General features: G+C 38.2%; 1 protein-coding gene across 1 annotated transcript; it reads left to right on the top strand.

Annotated features, from left to right (window-relative positions):
• Nucleotides 1-257: 257 nt before the first annotated feature.
• LOC111667906 (annexin A13-like) lies at nt 258-1,421 on the top strand (the record flags this gene model as incomplete). The annotated part of the gene is made up of 3 exons (XM_023423760.2): nt 258-375; nt 1,066-1,160; nt 1,251-1,421. Coding segments are annotated over exons 1-3 (369 nt in total), but the record flags the coding sequence as incomplete, so codon positions are not given.
• Nucleotides 1,422-1,681: the final 260 nt, after the last annotated feature.

Here is a 1,681-nt window from a genome sequence, read left to right as displayed (position 1 = left end):
TGCCCCATGACTCAGCAACACACAGGCTGCACCCTTTTCCTGTTGGATGTATAACACCATAATGAATGCGTTCCAGAGCCTCACTCTTTAATCTGCTTTAGTTGGAAGCATCAAAACTGAAGCTTTACACTAGTGGTTTATATGGTTTTATTCTGAATTACTTTCCAAGTTTCTAAGACTATATCAGTAACACTACACAACCGTGAAAGTGTGTGTTGTTGTGTACTTTTTACATATTTTCTTGGATTTTATGAATGATCCATATTCTGTCAATGACCCTGTCACTTTTTATTCTGCAGCCCACCTTAGTCCCATATGAGGATTTCGATGTCACAGCTGATATCAAGGCTATAAGAAAAGCATGTAAAGGTTTAGGTAAGTGTGTGCGATGCTTGGAATGATGCTGCTTTTTCTTCATTCATTCCTGTTGTGAATGCATCCGGTTGTCAAAAATCATTTTCAGAATTCAACATTGTTTGATAAGAGGATGAAAACGTACATTCTTATGTATCACACAACATGCACTTTCTGTTTAAAGAAGGTGACCTGACACCATTATGGCATCATCAATACACAGTATAAAGCTTCCTCCTTGAGCAGCTGTCAGTGTGAGTTATAGCGTCTGGTATATCACAGACAAAACATTTTAAAAGTCTATTTCCCAAATTTATAGTGAAAACTGACATGCTAAGAAATGAGCTGATTCTCAGATGCACTTGGATATTTCTCGGCTGAATTAAAGTTTTTAGTGCTTTAAATTGCTCTTTATTGCTCTGAGTGTGGTCAAGGTGGAAATACTACATATAGTAGTCGTACATATTGCTGTGTGTAAGACTATTATATTCCATAAGGCTGAATTAAACTGAAAGCTGAAATGTGTGGCAGCCATTTTATTAAAGGCCTGTGGATTCCTAGACTGCCTCCAGTCATTAAAATGCTTTTAGATGTCTAACAAAAGTGTGGTATTGTTATAATATTGTTACCATACAATACCATATGCTATATTTCTATATTTCAAGGCTTCTGAAATCAGCCTTTATGTGTACACTGCTGTATACTCTCTAGGCACAGATGAAGAGGCCATCACCCAAATCCTGGCCAATCGTTCTGCAGCTCAGCGTGTGGAGATCAAGCAAGCTTACTTTGAAAAATATGATGATGTAAGTGCCTACAGTACCTCCCTCTCTCTCTCTTTTACTGTATATACACACATGACAACCATGCATCATGTTACCTCTGTGTTGGTCCAGGAGTTGGAGGAGGTCCTGAAGAAAGAGCTGACAGGTAGTTTTGAGAAAGCCACCATCGCCATGCTGGACCCTCCTCATGTTTACTTTGCCAAGGAGCTGAGAAAGGCCATGAAGGGGGCGGGCACAGATGAAGCTGTGCTGGTAGAGATCCTGTGCACAGCCACCAATCAGGTCTGTCAATATGTGATACTGTTGCTGTGCAATGTCTTTCTATTTTCATTGTCTATTATTTTCTATCTTCACCTTAACTCTAATCAAGGGCGTAGGTTTGGTCTCAACACTGAAGATGTGATTTACATAAATATATATCCATCCTAAAGCCTGTTAGCATATTTTCATTGTATATGTAAATATAAAAGATAGATGTGTATGGTAAAATTAAATAAATAGTATAGTAAGGCCAATAAGTCATAGTATGGCATAAAAAACTA

The sequence above is a fragment of the Seriola lalandi genome, unplaced genomic scaffold (assembly GCF_002814215.2).
Source record: "Seriola lalandi dorsalis isolate HSWRI2012SDOR001 ecotype SW California unplaced genomic scaffold, Sedor1 jcf7180002003779, whole genome shotgun sequence".
Lineage (NCBI taxonomy): Eukaryota > Metazoa > Chordata > Actinopteri > Carangiformes > Carangidae > Seriola > Seriola lalandi.
The sequence above is the reverse complement of the archived record's forward strand: the minus strand, read 5'-3'. Positions and strand labels throughout refer to the sequence as shown.